This window comes from Sapajus apella, unplaced genomic scaffold, assembly GCF_009761245.1.
Source record: "Sapajus apella isolate SASKATOON/1434 unplaced genomic scaffold, GSC_monkey_1.0 scaffold81, whole genome shotgun sequence".
NCBI lineage: Eukaryota > Metazoa > Chordata > Mammalia > Primates > Cebidae > Sapajus > Sapajus apella.
In genome coordinates, this window is record NW_022437021.1 from 5,172,066 (window position 1) to 5,197,375 (window position 25,310).

Consider the following 25,310-nt stretch of genomic DNA (forward strand, 5'->3'; position numbering starts at 1 on the left):
AATGATTTTAGGATACTTGATTCACAATAGCTAATTCGAATATGTACTAAAAATACATACAGATCACAAATCATGATTGTGTTATTTTCAAGGGCAGTACAGAACATATACTTCACTGCATAATTGAAAAATATATGCTTTCAAAAATTTGATATTTTTATTTATTTGTCTTCTGCTAATGTTCACAAAGGATCACACTGCCTCATCAAAATAGAGAATAGAATCAAGGTTAGGTTTATATTTAATATCAGGAAAAATGAACATACGTTGGAGTACTTATCTTTAATTAGACAAATATTTAAAATTTTATAGTTCCAGGCATGATAATAGGAATTGCTTTGACAGCTTCTAATAGTAATTAGGTGGGTTCACGAGTGCTGTGTCATAAAACTCCCCTTGGCACTAATAACATCATATATAGCAGATTCTGCTAGGGAAAAGAAAAGAATAACTTCCTTTACCTCATCAATGGCTGAGAAGTCATCATTTTTTTTTTTTTTTTTCTGAGACAGGGTCTCATTCTGTTGCAGAGACTGGAGTGCAATAGCGCGATCTTGGCTTACCACAACCTCTACCTCCCAGGCTCCAGTGATTCTCCTGCTTCAGCCTTCCGAGTAGCTGGAATTACAGGTGTGTAATTAGCCCAGCTAATTTTTGTATTTTTAGTAGAGATGGGGATTCACCATGTTGGGCAGGCTGGTCTTGGACTCCTGATCTCCGATGATCCACTGGCCTTGGCCTCTTAAAGTGCTTGAATTACAGGTGTGAGCCACTGTGCCCACCAGCCATCAATCTTATCCACAGAAACATATGCTGTTAAAGTCTGTCTTCATATGCATTCCTCTCCTTTGGCAAACCTTAAAGATGATTCCCTCCGACACTAGCAAAGTGGATTTCTTAGTTAATGTGGTGCCTGGCATGGTGTTAGGTATCTTCATGCAGTCCTCAATTTACAGATGAGCTGGGCTCCAAAACTTTGGTACTTAGAATAGAATTTCCAATTTAAACAATGTTATAGATGGTGCTAATGTTCTGAGAATAACCCACACAATGAAGTGTTGTAAAAAAAAATAGCAGAAAAAAAGATTGCCAAACAAGTATCAAATAGTAGTAGTTTTATAGACACTAGATGTTCTTTATTTTCATATCAAAATTCCACTTTTAAAAAATTTTGTTTCCTTTTTCTTTGGTTTAAATATACCACTGATATTCCAGTATATATTGGGTTGAAAAAAATACCATTTATACTAGTCTTATGCTTTGGCATGAATACAGTTGGTGTTGGGGGAGAGGTTTGTAAACATGAATCAAAGGAGAGGAGGAGATTCTGGAATTAACTAGGTACAAGTTAAAAGAGGGAGAAGAAAGGGAAGGGGATTAAAGATGAGTCATCTATGGGAAAGAGATTATTAAGGTATCACTAAAGAGGTATGTATTGAGATAAAGAGAAATATCTGGCAGCTTGACATAAAGCATGGCTGAAAAGATGTTTGGTCAGATGATTTCCTACACATGCTTGTCACTAAGTGACACTACTCAGTACAACTTTGTTAAAATAGTGAGAGTAGGGGATGGGGGGGGCAGAAGGAAGTGGGAGGGCATTAAACACCTGCCGTTTTGTCTGCCCAGCAACTATTTCTCCTTTTACCACTCATGTTCCAATGGGGGCAGAGGCTTAGTCACAATGAACAACGACAGCCTGTAATTATTGCAATTGGGAGTCCAGGCCACAGTGGGATTAAGCTCTGAGGGTTGAGCTGCTGAGCTGCTGGCCTAAGAATCCTTGAATACTCCCTGGCTGGGATCAGAATTGACCCCAGAATCCAGAGTAAGGGCTTAACCAGCAGGTAAAAATTAAGCAACTCTGGTTTCAAAGGTGTAGTAGTTCTCAATTCTGGCTATACGTTAGAATAATCTGCTGGAAATTAAAAAGAAAAACAATGAAAATCAGACCAACATCTGGGCCTCATGTCAAACCAATTAAATCAGAATCCCTGGGGGTGAAGAGCTGGGCTTCAGTATGTTTACAAAACTCCCTAGGTGATGTTAATAGAAGCTAGGATTGAGAACCACAGGATATGAAGTATATAGAGGTGAAACAGTCAAGCATCCACTTCATGGGTGAAAGTGAAGAAGGAAGCTCTACAGGCAGTTCTAGAGTAGGGGACATTTCATATTTGGCTGGCGTGATCTGGAGGGCACTGGTTAGCACATATTGGAATTAGGAGTGCAGTGAGGAAGGCTGGGGGCTGCAGTAAGGTAAGACTTCCTCTTCTTCATTATTTTGCGTGGAGGCAACCCTATATTATTCACTCTTCAATGGTTATATGACAAGCAGTACTTGTCTCCTCTTCGAGTGTCTAACAAGGGCAGTAGTCATTTAAAATTATCAAAATTTACTCTTTTTGCACTGATTTGTGCACTTAGGAGGGGAGGAAGTATGAGCCATCTTCTTGTAATAATAAATCTACCACTTAGGTACAATGTGAGCAAACCTCCCACTAAATAGAATTTCAGAATTTTAGAGCTGGAAGGGGCCTTTGATATCACTTGGTTCACCCTTTTCTTTCAGACTGTAAGTATCTCCACTAGACTTATCAAAGGCAGGAAGTATTTCTTATACTTCATGGTTTCTCTAGCACCCACATGGTGGATATTATATGACCAACAATGTAATGGTACATATATGACCAATAAAATAATTTTCAGATGAGGAATCTTGATTCCAGAGTCAATAAATTAGTAGGTTCATTCATTCATTCATACAATACTAGTAAAAAGAGAAAGCTTTAGATATTTTTGAATGATATAAAATGACATAGTGATATAAGTTAATTAGAAATATAAGAGGCTAGAGTGTTTCTGATGCTCTTAGAAATGCAAGTAAATTTAATCCAATTAACATATTGATACCTTACTAGGGAAGGCATTGCATTATGTTTTATAAAGGTTAGTAGAGTATAGTTATTAGGGCCCAAGCTCTGGATTTAGATAGCCTGGGTTTAATTTCTGGTTCTTACTTCCTAGCCGTGCGATACGGGGATATTTATTTAACCTTTTTGTGACTCTCTTTTCTGAACTGTAAAATGGGGATAATAAAACCTGCCTTGCAGGGAAAATAGTACTTTACACATAATAAATCCTTAAAATATATTAACTATTACTAAACATAATATTATCTGTTATTTTTAAATCCCCACTGTCCTCTAACAAGGATGAGGCCTGTTACCTAGATGAAACTTTATTTTGCTGAGCCTAATGCTGGGTTTGGGGGTGCTAGTGTGAAGATGGGGACAGAGCACAGTGAATTGGGATAAAATAATAGGGAGAAAAGCCTGGAGGCCTAAGAACCAATCAGCCAGTAAGAAGAAAATGTAGGCCAGTGAGTTTAACAGATATGAATGTTGTTTTTCTGTTTGGTATGGTATGTAACCCCTTGACAAACCTGCAGTGATGTCTGTATTGCTCACTAATGTTTATAGGTGATGTGGTTTACTTTAGCAGAACTCAAAGTAGTCCTAGGTTCTAGGTCCAGCAGGGAGGATTGTAGCTGGCAGAGACAGAAGATGGAGGATGTTGGCACTTGTATTCCACAAAAATGGATAAAAGTCTGTATCCTCAGGAATTTTTCTCTAACAGTGGAAAAGATCAATATGTATGTATCAAACTAATTTCAACATATGGTAGAACGAATTCAGTGTTATAATGATTGAACAAAGTGTTACATGCATACAGAAGTGGGAAAGATTTATTCTGATTTATACAGAAGTGGGAAAGAAGTGGATTTGGGAAGGCTTCAGGGAGAGATGATATTACCCTGTGGGTGAAGTGACTAACAAGTAGAGATAGAGAGAAGAGGAGCAAACAAAGGACCAGAGGCAAGGAAGTGCAAGGGTATGCTTGAGAAATGGTGAGACTACATGGTGTTAGAAAACAACTGTGAACAACTAACTCCTACCACTAGATTTTTTGCTATGCAAGCCACCATTGACTGGAGATTCTGTTTCTTGCAGCTAAATACAATCCTTATAGACTGCTGAGTAACTATGTGTTGAATGAATAAATAGAGAAATGGAAAGATGGTTGAAATGTAAGATCAAACACCTCGGCTCCAATCTGGGGTCTCTAGCTGCCCTAGTAGACAGTTGATGCTTTTGTCTGTCCCTTTTCAAAAGGTTGCTCCCTTCCTTCAAGTTAGTAATAGTGAGCTCCTATTTCCCTTAACTTCCTTTCTCCAACTCCAAATATTTTTTCTGGGGCTTCCAATTACATTATATCCTGCCACCTCCACCCCACTTCTAAAATATGGGATGATCATATGACCCAAAGAAGCCAATCAGAATATTTATTTTAGATTTGATGTTCAAAGAGTAAGAGTTAGAATTTCTCTCTTTCCTTTAAGTTTCCAGTTAAAAGGTTGCGACCTTAGAGATACTGGTAGCCATATACTTTGTTGCAAGGGAGAACTTGAGAAAATTAGGACTATGCACAGAGAGAAGCTGAGATGAGATGCAGAGAGAGCTGTGGATCTAATTCAATTTGGATTCAGTTGTGCCTGAGGCCATCTCTGCTTCTCTTTTTCCCATAGGAGAAAATAATTGTGCCCTTTCCCCTTTTGGGTTGAGTTAGCTTGAGTTGCATTCTGTCACCTGCAGTTGAAAGAATCCTGTGTAATGGTCACTAGCAACATTATTTGTTAAGTAGTACTTTTTACCATTTTGGACCTTAATTTATCTATAAATAAGGGGGATTGGACAAGATAATCAATATTCCTTCAAGCTCAGTTTCCATTTTTCACAATTCTATAACAACTAGAAAGTTTGAGCCAAAATATGTTTAACTAAATCCTTTTAATTTTTTTTAAAGAAAAATAATCTATAAAGAAAAATTCTTAAATCAGGCTGAAACCTACTTTCCTTTCTTCATATCAACACTTAAGGTAGATAATCACAACAGAACTTTGAGTAATATCTTCCACAACTGGAATGAAGTCATCCAAACGTGATAACAAAAGATTACTTTATAATTTAGTATACAATAAAGTCGTATTTCAAAGCAAAGGGGAAATAAAGTACTATTCATTAAATGATGTTAGGACAATTGACTAGCCATTTTGAAAAAAAACAAAAATGAATTTCTACTTCATTCCTCATTCCAAAATAAAATCCAGACAATTCAAAGACTCAAAGGAAATAAAAATAATAATAATGAAAGTACTGGAAGAAAATATGTGTGCGTGGGCTTTATGAATTTGAAGTGAAAATAACTTTTTAAGAACAAGGTAACTTCTCTATAAACTTGAGGTGAAAAGGACTTTTTATACCAGTAAGTATAATCTCAAATGCAGCATAAGCAAGGGGTTAAGAGTACAGGTTTTAGAAGCAATAGCTTGCCTTCAGATCTTGGTTTTACAAACATTAACTTTGCAATCCTGACACAACTCTGTTGTTTGGATATTGGACTCTCCAAATCTCATGTTGAAATTTGATCCCCAAGGTTGGAGGTAGTGCAATATGGGAGGCATACAAGCTTGGTGCTGTACCAGAGTGAGTTGTCACTCTTAGTTCCCATGAGAGCTGATTGTTAAAAAGAGTATGGCAACCCACACCCCTCACTTCTCTTGCCACGTGATCTCTGCATGCCCTTTTGCCTTTTACTGCGAGTAGAAGCAGCCTGAGGCTCTCCCCAGAAGCAAATGCTGGCACCAGGCTTCTTGTACAGCCTTGATATAGTTTGAATCCCCTCCAAATCCAATGTTGAGATGTAATCCCCAGTGTTGGAGGTGGGGCCTGGTGGGAAGTCTTTGGGTCATGGGGGCAGATTCCTCATATTCTTGGTGCTGTCCTTGTGAGAGTGAGTTATTGTGAAACCCTGTTGTTTAAAAGTGTGTGGCACCTCCTCTCCCCGACTTGTTCCCTCTTGCCACGAGATACTTGCTCCCCCTTTGCCTCCCACCATGATTGTAAACTTCCTGAGGCCCTCACCAGAAACTGAGCAGAGGTCAGTGCCATGCTTCCTATTACAGCCTGCAGAACTGTGAGCCTCTTTTCTTTATAAATTACTCAGCTTCAGGTAATCCTTTATAGCAACACAAAAATGGACTAAGACACACAGTCACTTAATTCATCTAAGCCTCAGTTTCATCTGCAAAAGTATGATATCTGCCTCATAGGGTTGACTAAGGATATGCAATAAACTCTATGGGTGTATGTATATAGGCCATAATCTGCTAAGACCTGCAATAAACTTTAATGAGCTACTCACATATAACTGTAATTTAGCTTCAGTTACAGTTTTACAGTATGTCACCCACAACACCTAAAATACTTAGTTTATATGTTTTATTTATATTCTTTTGGTTTATATTCTTTCATATGTTCTGGAAGAATATAAACCAAAAGAATATAAATAAAATATAAATAGGGGTTATTTCTAGGTGATGAAATTATGATTGAAATCATTTTTTTTGCCCCTTCATTTGTATTTTCTAACATGAACTAAAGGATTATGTCTCCCTGAGTGTCAGCATAGCATTGTGAATACAGTCATAGACTCGGGAGCCTGACTTCTTAGGTTGCAATGCTGGCTCCCTTACTTAATACCTGCATGAGCTTGGGCAAGTCACATAGTCTCTATCTTAGTTTCTCCATCTGTAAAATGAAGATAATATTATTTCCATTATACAACAAAATGAGTTAATATAGGTGAACTGATTAGAATTGTGCCTGGCAGATAGCTTTATGTGAATGTTTTCAAATATTATTTTTCTCTCCATGTACTTTCTCTTAAAATTCCTAGCTTTTGGATGTCTTTAATATAGCAATCAACACATGAAGTTACAGTTATATGTGAGTAACTCATTATAGTTTAATGCAGGTCTTAGCAGACTGTGGCCAGTAGCCCTCAAGCTAAGAATGGTTTTTACACTTTTAATGGGTTGTGAAAGATAGAAAATAAAAAAGAGAATTTGCAACAGAGACAGTATGTGACCCACAAAGCCTAAAATACTATTTGGTCCTTTATAGAAGAAGGTTGCTGACCTTTGGGTTAATATGCTTTCCCTTTCAAATACATTTGCAGTTTTAAATCAGAACAGTTTATACCCAGGAATAAATCTCTAAAGGAGAAATTTCAAGAAATACCTTAAATAGAAAGGAAAATAGTTTCAGACAATGAAAATAGTATTTCATCTTGTGAATGTTTGCCCTCTTCCTCTCTGTTGAGATTAATTTTTCTACCAATGATTAAGAATCACGTCCTGACAATTAATTTAAGATATGGTACAGTAGGATCAAACAATCCAAAAGGTACTTAAACTCATGAGGCTGAATGGGATCTCAAATGATTATTGGGGTTCTCTTGGCCAACTCTGGCTGACTAATCCAACTACCATGGGAATTGGGCTCATATCAGGTCTGGAATCAGCAAATTTGCTAGGCTAAGTATCCAGTTCTTTGCCACAGACCCTTGTGGTAATGAATGTGGGAGCATGAAAGCTGACTCAGGAAGTCGTTAGACACACTTCAGAGAAAGAAAATTGCCTAAGCAAAATCTTTAGAAATCTTAAGTTGTTAAAAAGCAATTGTGAAAAGGGGAAAATAAAGCTATCTTTTCTATATGTTTGCCAACAAATAGAGTGATACTCTCTGGGTAACTTTATCTACTACTTTAATTAGCCTTGAACAACTGGGAAACATTTTATACTTTATGCAAACAAAACAGCTGGAGGCAAGAGAATGGAGTAAGGGAGTCCTGGGTAGAAACCTGATGTTCCTCTGAGGGCCCTCAAGTGAGTCACATAGGAAGCTAGCAGGTCTGTCCATGAAGTTGATGTGGGGATGGGGCAGGCATTTGTCTGCTGAATCCAGGAGACTGTGGGTATTATATCATCTGAAGGGAAGGGTGGGAGGAATGAAGCGCCACTTTCTTTTTGACCTTTCTTTGGGCTTGCTGAGATTCAAACATGAATAAATGGTCAATTGAGGGGCTGTGGTTTGCCAGAAATCTATTTGCATGAAGCAGGAAGGACACTTCCAGGGCAGAGGAACAGACACATTTGGCACAGTTAAAAAATTATTAATTATAAGAGGCAGAGGCACTTCTGAATACAGCACAGATTCTGTGTTCAGACTTGACTTTCAGCCCAGCTTCTGAGTATCTAAGTCCAACATGCTGCGATTACAGGTGTGAATCACTGCACTCAGCCACTTTATTCTTCTTAATTACATCAACTTGGTAGGGACATGGGTCTGCTATGGTCTTGGGGAAGGAGATGGAGGAGGCATGTAGAGGAGAAGACATTCAGGCTGAAAGTAAGACCTACCAGTAGAAATAAGGTCCAGGAAGGCAGGGGGCTTTGTCTTGGTTTCCACTATATCCCCTAACCTGAAAACAGGGCCTGGAATGTGCAGGTGCTCAATAAATGTTCATTGAATAAACACATGAAATACAGGAAAGGTATATACAGGTCCTATGTAAAACAGCATAAAAGACAATGAGGCAGTAGTCATTGCTCTTATTGGAGGCAATGACATTTCAAAAATCATTGAAGAAATACAATATCCTAACCCAGCCATGATTACACTTCTATTGTTATACTTTCAGTATTTTATAATATGCATTTAAAATAGATTTGTAATCAGAAAATTTCTGATGGGAAATATGGAACTTATTTTCAAAAGAACCAATCTGCCTTTACCTACAAAATGTCACTAAAAACCAACATAGGTGATGTTAACTAAGTAAGTCTGAAATAACTCTTGATAGCTGTCAATACAACAAAGTATGTGGTATAAATCTTAGACTTACTGGTAAAGGAAGTATAAGACATGCATTCTCTTGCTAGTTCCTACTCTATGGGTTTCGGTGTTCTCATTTGTAAAATGAGAGGGCTGGGGCTCAGTAATCTCAAAGGCTATTTTATTTAATTTAATCTCTAAATTTTATTGTTTTACATTCTGATTTTAAAGCAGTTTGTGTGTGCGTGTGCATGTGTGTGTGTGTGTATATATATACACACATATACATAAAATATATAGAATAATAGTAATATTAATTCGGACATAGGAGCTTCTTCCATGCAGAGGGAATATAGATTTTAGAAATTCACATTTAAAAAGCCATTTCCAATTTTGGGGGACTAATTTTTACCTGGAGGAATTGCAGTAAGTAGTTTTACTCAATAGATAGACTGATTATTAGTATTTTAAATTCCCAAAGATAAATCTTTATCCTTCTAAACCAACAAAACAGAGAGTTAATGAAAAACAAAGTGACAACAACCCAATTAGGAGTAATCTAAGGGTAAGAGTGACAGTAAATCACAATTGGTTCATTGGCAAAGAAATGCGATAAAGAGGCCAGGCACGGTGGCTCACGCCTGTAATCCCAGCACTTTGGGAGGCCAAGGTGGGCAGTCAGGAGATAGAGACCACCCTGGCCAACATGGTGAAACCCCGTCCCTACTAAAACAAACAAACACACACACACACACACACACACACACACACACACACACACACACACGCCGGGCATGGTGTCACGCACCTGTAGTCCCAGCTACTCGGGAGGCTAAGGCAGGGAAATGGCTTGAACCCAGGAGACGGAAGTTGCAGTGAGCTGAGATTGCGCCACTGCACTCTAGCCTGGGCAACAGACCGAGACGCTGTCTCAGAAAAAAAAAAAGGGATAAAGAAAATTATTTTTCTTTTTTGAGACAGAGTCTTACTGTGTCACCCAGGCTAGAGTGTAGTCGCACAATCACGGCTCACTGCAGCGTCAACCTCCCAGCCTGAGGTGATGCTCCCACCTTAGCCTCCTCAGTAGCTGGGACTACAGTAGCCTGTGACTACGCCTCGCTAATTTTTTGTAGAGACGGGGTTTTACCATGTTGGCCAGGCTGGTCTTGAACTCCTGGCCTCAAGCCATCCTCCCGCCTTGGCCTCTCAAATTGCTGGGATTACAGGCATGAGCCATTGCGCCCGGCCAGAAAATTATATCATTAGGCTCGTACATGGAGGAGTTAGTAATGCATGAATTTTTTCCTCCTTGTAGAATTCAGGATAAACCCTGTTGATCCTGTGTTTTTCTAAGGACCAAATCACCACTCTTTCCTGAGGGTAACTCTACAGACGTGATTAATTCATTAATGTAGATATTATCTTTCTTTTGATGGTCACGGGATAATTGCTTTGAATTGAAGCTATTATCTCCTCCATTGTCACCATCACTAGGCAGGACCGCATGGTTTAAGGCAACGCCTCGGGTAGGAGCAAAAACGCATCCACTGTGGAGATGAGGTTTCGGTTGCCTCCGTTCTTTAATTTAAATAGCGCAAACCCGTTACCAGGTCAAAAGAACTATATTTGAATTCGAGCTGCAGGAGGTAAATCGAAGTATACTAGAATTGATTTCTAGCCTGCTTGAAGGCGGATGCTGAATTCAGACCAGCAGTCACACTCCGGGATTTCCACAGTAGTTCATGAAAGAATTAGAATCTGGGGCTAAACAGAGTAAACACACCCGCTTTTCCTGCACCAGAAAACGCCAAGATGTTCATAGGCATCGTGTTAGTCACATTACCAAAAACTGCAACATTCATGTAAATAGTGACTTTCCCACCCCGTGTCGTCGGCAGGCAGTGGATGCCCACGATAGGATGCCCTACAGTTCTCCACAGTCATCTGCCCAGGCGACTGGGCGTCCCTGGTCCCATCCCGCCCTCCGAAACCCGTGAAGGGTGTTCAATACCCGCGCTCACCGCGGTCTTTTGCTGCCCCCTGCCAGGCCCCTACCGTCGGGCTACGAAGGGCTGAAGTACCGCCCCGAGAGGGCGCAGGACCCATGACGTCACCTCTGCGCGCGACCCGAGGACGGAAGTTAGTCTGCTCCACTTCCGCTCCACTTAGCCACTCCGGACGCCAGAGGCGGAAGTAAAAGCCATATACAGCGGGTGGGTACAGTTCAGGTTGAGGCTGGGAAGGTGGTGAGGCTGTGCTTTACTTTCTTTTTGTGAAGAAGTGGGTCTGGGTGACTGCTATACAGTGCAGCCTCTTGCAGAATTGCGCTTGGAGTAGGAAGCGGGATGGAAAGAGTCTTCGGTGTGGAATTACCTTGGTTTTGAGTTAGGAAAGAATCCCTCCACTGGGTTTCGAACCTTGGTTTTGAGTTAAGAAAGACCCCCTCCCTGGGTTTCGAACCCTAATGCTTCAGCTAGCGAACACCGGCTAGTGTGGGAGCTCGGCGCTGTTTCAGGTTTTGTAATTTAAGGCTATGTCTACCTTTTAAGTTGTGGGGTGTAAAGCGAGACAATGTATATGAAGCACTTAGCTCTGGTTTATAAAACATGTTCGTGATTCCGCTACCTTTTCCCATCATACGCCGTCGTGTACTTGCCGTTTTCATTTCTGTATGTTTGAGAGATGATGTTTGCAAGAGGCAGTGAGGCTCACGAGAACATATTGCAACGAGAACGTTAGCTGGGATCTAAATCTTACTTTGTATTAGGAAAGCCTGATATATTTTGCCTTTGTGTGTGTGTGTGTTTGTGTGTGTCATCTCTAGAGACAGTTCTCCAGCCTTTATGGAGGGATGCAGAGCCTTTCCTTAAGACAAACAAGGTAAGAAATGCATGTAAAGATCTCCAAACTTAGCTTGCTGTGTCAGAAGAAACCAGCTGGAATGTGGTATCTTAGGGCCAGTGATTAGTTATTTCTGTTAACAGCCTTTTTAACAGGCCAATTGTGGGGCAGAGGGGAATGGAAATCTTTTTTTTAGACCACTTATACTGCAACCGTAGAGATTTTCAGTGTGTTTATTAAGTTTGAACATTAGCCCTTGGGATAATGGTTTTGATTAATTTAAAAAGTCAGCTTGAGAAATAGATTGAAGTCAGTTTTGGAATAGGTACCATTTTTGAAATTTGTACATGAGGAAAATTGATAACTCTCTTGTATTAGGCTATTTAGTTGTTCATTTACCCTGCTAGATAATATGAGTATTTTGAATGGAAATCGGTTGCTTAAAAGTAAAGCATCATAGAGAATTTTGAAGTGTGACTTTTTTGGTGCTAGAAACTGAAAACTAGATAAAGATGATATGTATTTTCCATTTTTTTTTTACACCTAAGGCCAGTTTTACTTGTTTAAATTTTTTTGTCTGACTGCAAAGTAACACATGTAAATAAAGTCCCGATATTTCAAAGTAGTGCGTAGACTCCATTAATCTTTCAGAAATAGATGTCATTCCACTTACCCCCTCTGTGTATATTAATATCCCCCCCCCTTTAATATACTTGGCATTATCCATACTGTTAAGCAGTTTGTCATGTAGAATATTTTGGACATCTTTTGATTGCAGTAAATCGGCCTTTATTTTTGGCACCTTTATAGGATATCGCATTGATGTACTACAATTTATTAATCATTCTTTTGGTGACCATTTGGGTTTCTTCTTCTTTGCTATAGCAAATGATGTTATGATGGTCATCCTTTTTCTTTTCTTTTTTTTTTTTTTTTTTTAAGAGACAGAGGCTTGCTCTGTTGCCCAGGCTGGAGTGCAGTAGTGCAATCTCAGCTCACTACAACCTCTGCCTCCCGGGTTTAAGCAATTTTGTGCCTTAGCCACCCAAGTAGCTGGAATTAGAAGCATGCGTCCTCATGCCTGGCTAATTTTTGTATTTTTAGTAGAGATGGGGTTTCATCATGATGGCCAGGCTGATCTCAAACTCCTGGTCTCCCAAAGTGCTGAGATTACAGGTGTGAAGCCACCGCGGTTGGCCTGGTCATCCTTTTTCTTAACAAACATGTATTCTTGTCTTTTTTTCTTTTTGAGATGGGCTCACTCTGTCATCCAGGCTGGGGTGCAGTGGCTTGATTATGGCTCACTGCAGCCTCGACCTTCTGGGCTCAAACAGTCCTTCAGTGTAACAGAGTGAGAACTACGAAGAATAGAGAGGTTGGGTTTTAGAGAGATGCCAAAGAAGCTGAATCTACATGATTTGATGACTGGAGTTGAAGAGGAAGAAAGCAAAGCTCACTTTTAGATTTTTATCACGAGTGACTCTATAGTGATAGTGGTGTCTTTAGTCAGAAGAAGCAAATTTGGGGACTGGGAAAGAGACTCAAGTTTGGGGCATGTTAATTCGTGTGGAAGATACTTCTGTGGAGGATGAGTTATACATAAAACATCAAATTTACTTGTGACAGCTTTAGAAGAAACGTTTATGGATTTATTTTTGTTAGGAATTTTGGCACACATTTTCACTTGTTTTTAATTTGCCCTTAGTAGAATTTCTGTTGAACGGTCTGTGGCTTGTTCAGCCCTGTTTACCGTGATGCTGATAGTCTCAGTAAAGTGCACTATCTAGTAGTCTTCACTCATTTTTGATTGTGTACATTGTTAGTAAAAATATGCCTATAATATATGTACACTTGTTTGTTGATTATATGTCTTACAGTACAATTACATTGTTTATGTGTAGAAAGAATTTTTCAAAGTCTAAGCCAAACATAAATTGTAGTTTCACTATTTTCTTCCTCCATCCCATTTTATCATCTTGGACCTCTCTAGAAAGTACTGGCCTATCTCCAGCTATGCAGTCTGCCTCATTTTTCCAGTAGAGGTCACTCGAGCATCAGACTGTTGAGCTATGCAAGGTAGAGCCTTCATTCTTCAGTTAGAGAATTATATTTTAAAGTTTTAGAGTTTCTAAATTCACACATTTTTGGAAGAGTATGTAGTTATAGAGTAATATGTGGTATTATGGAGAAGTGAATACTGAGCTCAGTAGAGTATCGATCAATTTGAAGATGTACTCTTGTTGTTTGATATTTATGTTGTGAGTGCCCTGCATTTGCCTTTGAACATTACTTGATTCTATAGTTGTGGAATCTTTTCTCAATTCTGTGAGAATCTGTAGATTTCGTGAGCCACAGGAATGTTCCCTGCCTCTAGGCATAATCAAGTTCTTACTAAAATTGGAGTAATTGAAAGGGTAGACACAAAGAGGCTTTCTTTGAAATTGATCTAAAGCAGTATTTTTAGCCCACAGAGGTTAGTAGTGGGTTGGAATCATCTATCTCTATTTTCTGTTTTATGCTTAATTAGGAGAAGGAGAAAAAGGAAATGCATTTTCTAAGTAAGAGCCCATGGTAGGTGATTAGAAATCAAGCACGAACTTTGTTACAGCTATATATTCTGAAAAGGCAAAAGTACAGTTTAAAAAATATATATATTCTGCTATGTGACTCAGGCACAAGTAGCTTAGTAACAAATCATCAGATGGGCCGAATAACAGAACACTTTTTCTGTTGCTTTCCTCATAAAATATTTCTTATAAAAATGGAAATGTTCATTTTAGTAGGGACCTATGATTATGAATATAAATAAGTTTGTATGTTTTCGGCCACATTTCTAAATGATCAAGTAAATTAGTTATTAAGGTTTTAGTCGCATGCTAGAAGCTGCAAGTTGAAAGTGTTGTGCAGCAGATGCAGACAGCCCAGAATTAATCTTGTGTAATATGGTGATGGAGAAGGGGAGAATGGTAAAAGTAAAGTTTTAGTGTTTATATACAGTTTCACATGTGGGCTGTGTGGATTTAATATCTCAACTAGATCATTTTGAAGATGAAAATTGGTTTGAAATTACTGGGTTGCAAAGTAGGGAATGATAGGGTAAACCAAATGAGATGGAAATTGTGATCCAGAGCTGTTGACTAGAGGTCTATATAAGCAAAGAAGAATTAAGGCTTTAATGGTAGCATGGCTATATAGGGTACCATGAATCTAGAAAAAGGTGTTCAAGATGGAAATTAATCTGAGGTATTGGTTTTTCAGGACAAGATTTAGAGTTTGAAAACCGGGATGTCAGAGGCAGAGAAATCTAGTGTCTATGGGGAGGGCAAGGTCAAAGATCTGAAAATTGAAATATAAGGCAGAAATGAAAGTTCATTGTAAGAAATAAGTCAGGCCTGTCATGGTGCCTCACACCTATAATACCAGCACTTCAGGAGGGCAAGGCAGGCAGATCACTTGAGCCCAGGAGTTTGAGACCAGTCTTGGTGTCATGATGAAACCCTGCCTCTACAAAAAAGTAAAAATAAAAAATTAGCTGGGCATTGTGGTGCATTCTTGTGGTCCCAGCTACTCAGGAGTCTGAGGTGGTAACATCACCTGAGCCCAGGGAGATGAGGCTGCAATGAGCCATGATTGTGCTGCTGCACTCCAGCCTGGTTGACAGAGTGAGACCCTGTCTCAAAAAAAAAAAAGTTTGGAAACCAGGAGGACAAAGCAGAGATGGAAGCCAGGAGGACGAAGCAGAGATGCAGTGGGTCAACTGTTTTTAGGTGCCCAAGGCAGGCAAGGGTGAACAAAAAGAGCAAGAAAAAAAGCATGAATAATTCTGGGGCACTAATGGTGCCCAATCCTGTTTTCTTTATGTTAAAAATGGAAGCAACCCTGTGCCCACCGATAACAGAAGCAGTGAGCTAGGGAGAGACAGTGTAGTGGCTGAATTCTTAACACAGTTCTGGAGAGCTGGAGCTGAAGGTGTGTTCTCATAGAAAGGACCATGATGCTCATAGGATCATAATGTGGTCATTTAGTTGTTTGACACATACATTTGTGTAATATTTTATGTGTTGTTTTATACAGCATTTAAAAAAGTTTGGACTACCTAACCATTATGGCAGCAGGAAACCTCTGGTGTATGAGAAGTAACTTTCTCTTTGGTTCAAGATGTTGGATGACACGATTTTCATCAGAAACTGTCTTCAAATCAGTTTCATTTAGGCTTTTTGGTGTGAAGTATCGTAATGCAGACAATGAGCCTTCGGAGAATGAGGAACTACTGAACAACTTACTTACTATGGGAGTAGATATTGTCATGGCAAGGAAACGGCAGCCTGGAGTTTTCAACAGGATGATTACCAATGAGCAGGATCTGAAAATGTTCCTTCTTTCCAAAGGAGCTAGCAAAGAAGTGATTGCTAGCATTATATCAAGATATCCACGAGCCATAACACGTACTCCTGAGAGTCTTTCAAAACGGTGGGATCTGTGGAGAGAGATTGTGACTTCAGACCTTGAAATTGTAAATATTTTGGAACGTTCTCCTGAATCCTTTTTTCGGTCCAGTAACAACCTAAACTTAGAGAATAATATAAAGTTCCTCTACTCAGTTGGATTGCCCCGTAAATGCCTTTGTCGATTGTTGACCAGTGCCCCTCGTACCTTCTCCAATAGTCTTGATCTGAATAAACAGATGGTTGAATTTTTGCAGGCAGTCTGTTTGTCATTGGGTCACAATGATCCCACAGATTTTGTCAGGAAAATAATTTTTAAAAACCCTTTTATCTTAATTCAGAGCACCAAGCGGGTGAAAGCTAACATTGAATTCTTACAGTCATCTTTCAGCTTGAACAGTGAGGAACTGCTGGGACTGATATGTGGTCCAGGAGCTGAAATCTTAGACCTTTCCAATGACTATCTCAGAAGAAACTACACAAATGTCAAAGAGAAGCTGTTTTCTCTTGGATGTATTGAAGAAGAGGTACAGAAGTTTGTCTTAAGCTATCCAGATGTGATCTTCTTCGCAGAGAAAAAGTTTAATGATAAAATAGACTGCCTCATAGAAGAAAACATTAGCATTTCACAAATAATTGAAAATCCTCGGGTTCTGGATTCAAGCCTAAGTACTTTAAAAAGTCGAATCAAAGAATTGGTAAATGCTGGCTGTAACTTGAGTACATTAAACATCTCTATTCTATCTTGGAGTAAAAAAAGATATGAAGCTAAATTGACAAAGTTAAGCAAATAAGATGCTGTTTGGGGACTTTAAAAGTCATAAAATATCTTTTCATTTTGAATTTGGGCCTTTAAAAAAGGAGAGGTTCACTTTCTTAACTGTGTGTGTGTGTGTATAAAATGTTTTTTTGGATATTTTATGGTTCATAAAAACTCATGGTTGGATATGCTCAGGTATAGTCCTCCTAGCTGTCTTATCTCTAGTTTAAATTAATGCAACATACCATTATATGATACAGACTGTGGATGCTGTGCAGATTGTAGTTCCTCAGAAATGGTGGTTCCACTGCAGAACAATGTGTAGAAAGAAAGTACAAAATAAACTTGTGGTTTATGTTCAGAATAAAAAGTGACAGACTCAAAGTAGAATGCCAGTAAAAATAGTGAAAATCTGGCTGGGTGTAGTAGCTCATGCCTGTGATCCTAGCACTTTGGGAGGCTGAGGCTGGAGGATCACTTGAAGTCAGGAGTTTAAGACCAGCCTGGCTAACATAGTAGGACTCATGTCTCTATAAAAAAAATAAATGGGTGTGTTGATGTGTGCCTATAGTCGCAGCTACTCTGGAGGGTGAGGAAGGAGGATTGCTTGAGCCCAGGACATCAAGGCTGTGGAGAACTATGATCATGCCACTGTACTCCAACCTGGGTGACAGTGCAAGACTCTCTCTTAAAAAAAAAAAAAAAAGTGAAAATCTGACAAAATAGGAAGGAGAAATTTTTCATCCCAAGTTTCATGTTCTCCGTTTAAAGCATTCATATGCTTCCCCAGCTTCAGCCCCAGGATTTACTGTAGGTGTATCCTGATTTCTTTGAGGACAGGGGCAACTGTGGTAGGCAGAATAATGGCCTCCTAAGGAGGCCAGTGTTTTTAATTCTCAGGAACTGTGAATATGTTATGCTACATTGCAAAACAATTTTGCAGAAGTGATTAAGTTATAATGTTACTAAGGGACTTGAGATGGGGAGATTATCCTGAATTATTTGAGAGGGCCTAGTATAATCATAGGGGTCTTTAAAAGTTGAAGAGGGAGACAAAAGAGGAGGTCCAAGTGAGCCTGTATAAAAAAGACAGCCACTTTTGTAGGAGGTCAAAAGTTGGCTTTGAAGGAGGAAGGGGGTCTGTAAGAAAATGGAAAAGGCAAGGAAACAGACTCTCCCTTAGAGTCCCCAGAAAGTATTGCAGCATTGGTGGCACCTTTTTAGCCCAATGTGATCAATGTCAAAATTCTGACCCACAGAACCATAAAATGGTAAATTTATGTTGTTTTAAACCACTGAGTGAGTGATAATTTGTTACAGAAGCAAATATGTTAACATTGCAACTAAGTTGATTCATTACATTATAGGTGAAGTCACAAAATACAGTCCTTTAGTATTGTCTATATTTCTTCCTTTTATAAGAGTAATTATATTTTAAAAATCTACCTATCCTTCTGGAATCGCTAATGTTAGTAGTGTTTATAAAGTCTTAAATGTGTGCCTAAAAACTAAATGTGAATAATAAATCTAAATAAAGGAATACTTTTGCCTAATACAGTTGAAAGAGAAATAGTTCCTGTGTATTTTGTTGGCATTTCATTTAATATTAAAGAATAATTTTCAGAGGTATTAAATTAAAAAATTACAAATCAGATAATGTTGGTATTTTCAAGATACAATCCAGCTCTGACATAAACTGAAAGAGATGAGACAAATTATATGACCTTAATTACCTTTCGTTATTTTCCAGAGGCATTTGTTTCTAAATGTGGTTTGTTTTTTTTTTTTAATTGCATTTTAGGTTTTGGGGTACATGCGAAGAACATGCGAGATTGTTGCATAGGTACACACATGGCAGTGTGATTTGCTGCCTTCCCCCCCTTCACCTATATCTGGCATTTCTCCCCATGCTATCTCTCCCTAACTCCCCACCCCCCACTGTCCCTCCCCTATTTCCCCCCAACAGACTCCAGTGTGTAGTGCTCCCCCCCCTGTGTCCCTGTGTTCTCATTGTTCAACACCCGCCTATGAGTGAGAACATGTGGTGTTTGATTTTCTGCTCTTGTGTCAGTTTGCTGAGAATGATGGTTTCCAGGTTCATCCATGTCCCTGCAGAGGACACGAACTCATCGTTTTTGATGGCTGCGTAATATTCCATGGTGTATATGTGCCACATTTTCCCTGTCTAGTCTATCATCGATGGGCATTTGGGTTTGTTCCAGGTCTTTGCTATTGTAAACTGTGCTGCAGTGAACATTCCTGTGCATGTGTCCTTATAGTAGAATGATTTATAATCCTTTGGATATGTACCCAGTAATGGGATTGCTGGGTCAAATGGAATTTCTATTTCTAGGTCCTTGAGGAATCACCACACTGTCTTCCACAATGGTTGAACTAATTTACACCCCCACCAACAGTGTAAAAGTGTTCCTATTTCTCCACATCCTCTCCAGCATCTGTTGTCTCCAGATTTTTTACTGATCGCCATTCTAACTGGCATGAAATGGTATCTCAATGTAGTTTTGATTGCATTTCTCTAATGACCAGTGATGATGAGCATTTTTTCATATGTTGTTGGCTTCATGTATGTCTTCTTTTGTAAAGCGTCTGTCATATCATTTGCCCACTTTTGAATGGGCTTGTTTGTTTTTTTCTTGTAAATCTGTTTTAGTTCTTTGTAAATTCTGGATATCAGCCCTTTGTCAGATGGGTAAATGTGGCTTTTGAATTAAGTAACATAATGGTGCCCAAACTTTTAAACCTCATTTGCTATCAGTGATGCCACAAAAAACCTTATTCCTACTATTGATAAAAACAATATGCCTACTTTTCTAAGGCCATTTATATATTCAACAATACTCTTAAAATTATTTTTGTTTAACTATTTGATGGCAAGCATGGCATAGTTTCGAAAGCATGAGCTTTAGAGTGATGTATCTGGGCACCATTCCTGAATGACTTGTGTTAATGTTTTAAATTTATGAAACTTGTTTTTTCATCTGTAACACTAGAAATAGACCTTGCAGAGTTGATAATAAGCAAATGAAAATGCATCTCTAAGGTTTCTTTCACATAGTAATGGTTCAATCAATGATAGCTGTAATAAAAATACAGTATTTTAAAAAGCAGTTGTACTTATATATAATTCACATATTCAATTTGCCTAAAGTCTGACACAGTTCTGCATATATATAGAGAGAGAGAAAGAGAGAGAGAGAGAGAGAGATATGCAACTTTATTTTCCATTGCTTATAGTACATTTATAATTTATTAGATAATTTGTAAAGAAAGTGAATTTATTTCTTAGAGCTATGGAAGCTGAGAAATCCTAGGTTGAGGGGCCACATCTGGTGAGAGCCTTCTTGCTGGTGGGGACTCCGAAGAGTCCTGAGGCGGCATTGTATCACGTGGTGAGTGCTAATGTGCCTAGGTCTCTTTTCCTCTTCTTATAAAGCTACCAGTCCACTGCCATGATAACCCATTAATTCATTATTCCATCAGTCCATAAATTCACAAATAGATTAATCCATTTCTGATGGCATAGTTCTTATGATCCAATCATCTCTTAAAGGCCCCACCTCAGTACTGCTACATTGGGGATTAAATTTCAATATGAGTTTTGGAGGGGACGGATAGTCAAACCATGGCAGCAACCATCACTACAACCTAATTTGAGAATATGTTTGTAATCTTAACAGAAACCTTGTACCCGTTAGTAAATCTGCATTATTTCCCACCATTTGTTCCCCAGCCCTAAGCAAAAATGAATGTTTTCTGTCTCTATAAATTTGTCTATTCTGAACTTTTTATATAAATAGAATGATGCAATATGGTGTTTTGTGACTGGCTTCACTTAGCATATTATTTACAAGGTTCATCCATGTAGCACACACTAGTATTTCATTCCTTTTTATTGGCAAGTAATATTCCATTATATGATTACAGTAGTATTGGGAATAAATTTTACTGTTATGGCCTAAAACAAAGTATTGATTTCTTAAATTTTCTGAATTGTATGGTAGTATTTTCTGAGGTATTGCTTTGGAATCTAACAAGCTTATAAGGAACTTAAAAGAGGTGGGTAGAAGAGAGAATAGTTTGTTGACATCAGCAGATCATAGGATTGTAGCTGGGCTGATGAGAAATGGTATAGCAACAATAATTACAAGTGGCCAGAGAGAATGTTGGCTGCACGAAAGTACAATACAGGACTTGATCATTGGGCAGTAGGGTATGGGGGAAGGAAAGCTTTAGAGAAACAAATAGATAATGTCTGTCAGGCAGAATGAACATGTCATACTTTAACGTTTGAGTCTGATCAAGGGAGACTCAATTCTTTTTTAAAAAAATAGAATTATAAAAGTCTTGGCCAGGCACATAATCCCAGTTTACACCTGTAATCCCAGCAATTTGAGAGGTCGAGGTGGAGGATTGCTTGAGCCCCGGAGTACAAGACCAGCCTGGATAATATAGCAAGACATCATCACTACTTACAAAAAAAACAAAAAAAAAGTCAGGCATAGCGTTGCGCACCTGTAGTCCTAGCTATTCAGAGTCTGAGGTGGGAGGATTGCTTGAGCTCAGAAGTTTGAGATTGCAGTGAACTATGACTGTGCCACTGAACTCCAATGTGGGCAAGAATGAGACCCTGTCTCAAAAAATGAAAATAGAACTCTTAAGTAATATTTTGTCATGAATGAAAAAATCCACGTTTCTGAGTGGAAAAGATCTAAAATAAATCCCCCAAAAGAAAACAACTATTATCTCTCAGACATCATTAACATTTTGGTGACTCTTCCTATTGTTTTTCTTTGTAGAAATATCCATACATGCATGTAATATGAGTAGATGAGTGGCATATATATTTGAAACCAAACTATATATTTTATAATTTTTGTAACCTAGTAGATCCTGAACATATTAAGTATTCATTAGTAATTACTTGACAGAATCAAGTATTCACTGATAACATGGTTTTTAGTGGCTGCATGAAATTCTGTTCTTTGGATAAATCATAATTTGTTACCATTGGCCAGAGTGAGTAAATTTTAGTACATTAGTAATTTTTTGAAAATCCCATCTAGATTTTTTTCAGTATTCCAGAGTGTTATGCATACTACCATTTTAAATCATTGGTATATTTTATAACTTAAAATTTTGGTCTAGAAAATATAAATATTAAGAGTGCTGCATTTTGCCTTTCTTCAAATTTCAGATGGATCTGTAAATTTCATTTTTTAATGGAAACCATTCTAAATTATTGCCATAAATTTGAGCGCTTTCAAATAACTGCAAGAATTTGGATATTATCACAGATTAAAAAGAAAAAAATGAGTTTCTTCCAAATGAACTTAGCAGGAAGGAATTTAAAAAGTGAATATTTATAGAATGGGCTTATTGGGTTATTAAATTAGTAGTTTCTCTCCTTAAATTATTTCTAAGTACATGGTCTATGACTAAAGATCCAACAATATGGCTTTCCTGTTTCAAAAACCAAAAACCAAAAAGCCCTGACTATTGGCTCCTTCCTTGTTAGTCTATAATGCCTCCTTACTTCCTAGCATCTAGTGGAGATCAGGAGAGATCTGTTAATGGCAGAATCCTAGCCAAAATCTTTGAAAGTAGCCCATTGTTACACAGTTCAGGAAAAGTTTGGCACAAGCAAGGTAGAATAGCAGGACTATATTATTATTATTAGATTTTGGAAAGAAATAGAAGATACACTGATGGAATTTCGTTTTCTGTCCCTGTTTCACTATTTTTCTGATCAATATTCGGAATTTATTTTTCCTTATAGAAATATGTGAAGATTAATGAACTTATGTACATGAATTGCTTTATGTTAATTATGAACAATTTTAGTCTGATGATATACTAATTCTTTCATTTCCATTTTGATAATCCCAGTGCCACCTTCACCAGCTGTCAAGGTACCTTCAAATTCTGCCTACCATGACTTACTTTCTTTTAAAAGTTTACCATGGAAATGAATTTATTCTGTGATAATACAAAATCATTGTAAAAGTCTCTGAACAATACAAAGAAACAGTCTCAGCTAACCTATTTATCATGAGGTTGAAGAGATATCCTTTAAATCTTAGTTCACAAAGAGGCTTATTTAAATCAAGGACGAAAGATGTTTTTTTGAAAAAATACCTTTAAAAATAATCTTTTAATTCTTGAATGACATCAGTAAATGTCAATTTATTAATATTCAATGTATTAATACTTTACTTAGATTTTCATTAGTATTCATAAGAGAGATTGGTCTACAGATCCTTCCCACCTTTTATTATGAAAGTTTTGGTGCATAGATTTGTTTGTTTGTTTGTTTTATAGGGGAGGGAGATTGCCGCTTTCTCAGGTTTTTGTATCAGGGCTGCATTAGCCTCATAAAGTTAATTTGGAAGCTTATGATTTTTTCTCTATGTTTTGGAACTTTAAAGAAATGTGGAAATGATCATTTCTTTAAAGTTTTGCAGAATTTTAAAATTATCTGGGCCTGGTGTCTTGTTCAGGATAGATCTTTTACAACAATGGAAAGTTGTTGTAAAGACTTACATACAAGCTTTTGACCTGTAGCTTTTTGGTAGACAGCTATATAAAGCTCTCTCTTATTGTAGTTAATACATTTTGGTTTGAATTCTTTATTGAAATTAACGTTGCCATGCTTTATGTCTATTCAAAGAATTGTACATGTTCAAACAGCTTTACTTGGAGTAACCAAAAACTGCAAGTAACCCGATGGACACTGGACCAACATGGAATGGTAAAGCACATTGTGATATATTCAGGAAATGTAATACTACTCAGCAATATGAAATAATGAAATATTGATACATACAACTAACTACATGAGTAAATCTCAAAATATGGTGAATGAAAGAAGCTAAAGAGTAAAATCTGTATTATTCAATTTATATAAAATTCTAGACAATGCTCACTAATTTGTAGTGACAGAAAGCTGATCCTTGGTTAGTGAGATGGGGTGGGTGAATGGAGAAGGCCAAGAAGAAACGACGACAAAAGACTACAGGGAATCTTGGGAGTGATGTATATATTCATCATCTTGATTGTGGTGATCATTTTGTGAGTCAAAATGTATCAAATGACATGTTTTAAATATGTGCAGTTTATTACATTTCAGTTGTACCTCAGCAAAGTTGAATAATCCATCCAATTGTGATTTGAAATGCCATCTTCATCTGATACTAAATTTCCACGTCTCTGAGTGTGTTTCTAGGCCTTCTTCAACTCTACTAAACAAATATATGTGACTTTATGTTTGTATATTGATATAAAGAATTAAACGATCTTTTCAGTAAAAGTTTTGGGAGATCTGGGAAGCCATCTGAAAAAAAAATTGATAGATTAATATTCATACACTAGGATAAATTCCAAGTGGAACAGTCATGAGCTCTAAACCACTCAAGCCCCTGCCCTGGCCTTACACTTAACGACCTATACTTAATGACCTATACCATGACATGAGTTAAACACTGGTACTGATATCAGAATCTTTTAATTCTAGAGGGCTTCCTGGAACTTGACTGGGACCTATGGGCTAGCATTTACCAAAAGCAGCTGACCCCTGCTTTGCTTTTACTATTTCAGGAGTGCAGATGAAGTCTGACTTCCAGCTAGGCATGGTGGCTCTTGTCTCTATACCTAGCTACTCGGGAGGCTGAGGTGAGAGGATTTTTTGAGCACAGGAATTTGAGTCCAGTCTGGGCAACATAGGAAGCCCCTGTCTCTTAAAAAAAAAAAAAGAGGTTAGATTTTGACCCTTTTGTCACAAGAAAACAAAGCCTCTTGTCCCATGCCCTGTTGAGCACTGGTATATTTATTAGTTAACAGATTGGATTTACACTCACACAGCCAAATACAGCTTCCTTTTCTAAGGAAAGTAGGCTGCAACAACCCAAGTTAGAGGCATTCCTTTTTTTTTTTTTGCTTTCCTACAGTTAGGGAGAACTGATTGTCATGTTATACCCTAAATGTCAACTAAAGTGTCTGTAGCAAAATTAGTGTAGTTAGGTCAGCATTATCCCACTCTGAATGTTTGAATGTCTCTCTCTACAATTCATACAATACGAAAAGATACAATACTATAGCTTACTGTTTTAGCTTAATGTGATACATTATTCACAGAATTAAAGTTTAGGGTGTGATAAAAACATAATTAAATATGTAAATTATATGTAATTAAAAAGATTAAAATTAGGTCTTAATCTGTGTTTGACTTGTGTATAGAACTTCATGAACTGTAGGGGGAACTGTAGATAGAGGTTTTGCTATACACCTTTTTTTTTTTTTTTTTTTTTTTTTTTTTGGGATGGAGTTTCGCTCTTGTTACCCAGGCTGGAGTGCAATGGCGCGATCTCGGCTCACCGCAACCTCCGCCTCCTGGGTTCAGGCAATTCTCCTGCCTCAGCCTCCTGAGTAGCTGGGATTACAAGCACGCGCCACCATGCCCAGCTAATTTTTTGTATTTTTAGTAGAGACGGGGTTTCACCATGTTGACCA

At 38.0% G+C, this 25,310-nt stretch overlaps 1 protein-coding gene across 31 annotated transcripts in view; it reads left to right on the forward strand.

Moving 5' to 3' along the window:
• MTERF1 (mitochondrial transcription termination factor 1) overlaps nt 1–25,310 on the forward strand; it is a 469,560-nt gene that overhangs the window by 38,555 nt on the left and 405,695 nt on the right. For 7 of the 31 annotated variants that reach the window (XR_004261216.1, XR_004261208.1, XR_004261211.1 and 4 more), the window contains exons 1-2: nt 9,891–10,951; nt 11,563–11,618. The exons of 1 other annotated variant lie outside the window; for it this stretch is intronic. Coding sequence is in view for 3 of the 30 variants with exons in the window: in XM_032253078.1 (XP_032108969.1) it covers nt 15,685–16,818 (1,134 nt within the window). In the remaining 27 variants the exon portion in view is untranslated. Of the gene's footprint in view, nt 1–9,888; nt 11,100–11,562; nt 11,619–13,573; nt 15,072–15,653; nt 17,097–18,585; nt 18,607–25,310 lie in introns of those variants that run through there. 23 more of the 31 variants (XR_004261221.1, XR_004261207.1, XR_004261215.1 and 20 more) reach the window with 13 other exon arrangements.